A 2474-nucleotide genomic window follows, 5' to 3' on the forward strand; every position below is an offset into this window, starting at 1 on the left:
CCTATGGAGTGTCTGAAGTCAGCTACAATGTACTTAAGAAATAATAAATAAATCTTTAAAAAAAAAAATTTAAAAAAAAAAGCAGTTCTCAACCTGTGGGTCAGGACCCCTTTGGGATTGTTAACCCATCCATCTAAGACAATAGAAAAACACAAATATGTACCTTATGATTCTTAACAATAGCAAAATTACAGTTATGAAGTAGCAATGAAAATAATTTTATGGTTGGGGGTCACCACGAAATGAGGGACTGTATTAAATGGTTGCAGCATTATGAAGGTTGAGAACCGCTGCTTTAGAATACCCTCAATCCTTCCAGGGATGCCCAGATTAGTGTTGCTTATCCAACACTGATTCAAGTCCCAGGACTGCATTTCCTTTCCTCGACAGGAAGCCCCTCCCTAAGCTTTTTGCTGGTTTGGGATTGTGTGAGGTTTAGCATGATCTTGTAAGAGCTAGGCTGGTGGCTCAGGGCCTCTAATATCAGCACATGGGTGGCTGTGGTGGGAGCATCACCAAGAATTCTAGGCCATCGTCTGGCATGGTGGCACACTCTTGTAATTTCAGCACCCAGGAGACAGGCAAGTGGATCTGAGTTTGGGGCTAGCCTAGTCTACATAGTCCAGCCTCACACACATAATAAGACATTGTCTCAATCAATCAATCAATCAATCAATCCAGAGTCCTTGGAGGAACAAGAGTTCTTCTTCCTTACTTGGTGTTACTTTTTTTTTACATCTTCATCTCCCAGACCATATGATGACTATTCTCTGGTCCCTGGGGTGAGCAGGACAAAGGTAGCGTGTCCTGAAGGACACCAGCCATGTGCTCAGAGTGTTCTGGGAAGGGACAAGGTTTGGTGGCAGATATGGGGTCTGTAACTGACAAGGGTACCTTTAACGAGGCATCCTAAACATCACCCTGCTAATAACCGTAAGGTTGCGTGGTTTTGCTCACTGGCTTGGTTCGTTTGCTTGGGAAACTACACCAGCCTACTGTGGGATAGTTTTAATTTTTCTCTCCAGTCCTCTTCTTCCTTCTTTGCTTGATTTACTTCATTAACTTTTCTGTTCTGTCTTTTCTAAAAACTGTTTTATTCTATTTTGTGTGTGAGTATTTTGCCTGTGTGTCTGTGCCAGGAGAGGGTAATGGACCCCCTGCAGCCCCCACCCCGGGCTGTGGAGTTGAGGTGGCTGTGAGGGGTACTGTGGGTGCTGGAAGTTAACCTCTGGAAGAACAGCCAGTGCTCTGAGCTGTCTCTGTAGACCTCGCTGTCTTTTCCTCATTCTCTATCATTTTCTGTTTCAGGGAAGAAGCCAGCTGCACCCAGTATCTCCATCCTTTCCAAGCCTGATAACCCTTGTCCAGTTGGCCCCATCTGGTCACAGCAAGTCAGAGGTGGAATGAGCTGAGTCCTATTTATACACTCTGAGAAAAACTTAATCTGGAGCCAGAGTAGCCTACACTGTTCTCTTTGACTTTTCTTGTTCCCCTTGCTTTGTAATTCAGTGACCTTGGAGGCCAGGTCTCTGATGTCACAGAACACTTCACTCCCCTCAGCTGACTCTATACCCACTATGGAACAACCTCAGACTGAGAACCCATCCCCTAATAAGACCAATAGTGCGGAAACTGTTGAATCTGAAAAACATGAGGCCATGTCTGGACCAGAGAAGCATCCACAGGACAAGGATGGTGCAGATGCAGGGCCAGGGCAGCATCCACAGGACAAGGATGGTGCAGATGCTGATGGAGCAACTGGAGAACAGGAGCCAGAAGACCAAACTTTGCTGCCAACCCAGGATGGGGAAAATCTTGAGTGTCCTCCTCCTGAAGCTAGTTCAAGTCCTCCTGGGCCAGCTTGTGGAACATCAGCTAAGGTAGAGACAGCAGAGGTGTGTTCCAGGCCACAGGAACTTCCCCAGTCCCCCAGGATCCAACAGCCTGAGCTAGACTTCTACTGTGTCAAGTGGATCCCCTGGAAGGGAGAACGGACCCCCATTATCACCCAGAGCAGCAATGGTCCATGCCCTCTTCTGGCCATCATGAACATCCTCTTTCTTCAGTGGAAGGTGAGTGCAGAGCGTGAGGTGCTGGGCAGGTGAGATGTCCCCAGATGTGCCTTCCAAAGATGCTTGTTTTATTCATGTAGCCATTCCTTACAATACCACGCTATATAACAGCTACTGAAAAAGTCATTCTTGGAGGGATTTCTAACTGTTCCCTCCCCCTTGTTCTCAAATAACAAGACATTTCTACATCTCCCGTTTCTTCCCTCAACCCAGCTTTAAGAGACCTGGTGTTTTTATTAATAAACTGCAAACCTACCCTGGGCAGGTTCTGAGCTATTCTAACGCTCTAAGCTGCCTACCTTGGCTTGCTCTGGTCCATGTGGGTACTCATGAAGACTCCCCTTCTCGACCAACCTGCTCATGGCAACTCTTTTTTTTTTTTTTTTTTTTTTTTTTTTTTTT

At 46.2% G+C, this 2474-nt stretch overlaps 1 protein-coding gene across 1 annotated transcript in view; it reads left to right on the forward strand.

Annotated features, from left to right (window-relative positions):
- The window catches only part of Mindy1 (MINDY lysine 48 deubiquitinase 1), a 13091-nt gene that overhangs the window by 3179 nt on the left and 7438 nt on the right, over window positions 1-2474 (forward strand). The window contains exon 2 of the mRNA XM_021196020.2: window positions 1309-2072. Coding sequence (XP_021051679.2) covers window positions 1533-2072 — 540 coding nt within the window. The 5' untranslated portion in view covers window positions 1309-1532. The remainder of the gene's footprint in view (window positions 1-1308; window positions 2073-2474) is intronic.

This window comes from Mus pahari, chromosome 4, assembly GCF_900095145.1.
Source record: "Mus pahari chromosome 4, PAHARI_EIJ_v1.1, whole genome shotgun sequence".
Classification (NCBI taxonomy): Eukaryota; Metazoa; Chordata; class Mammalia; order Rodentia; family Muridae; genus Mus; species Mus pahari.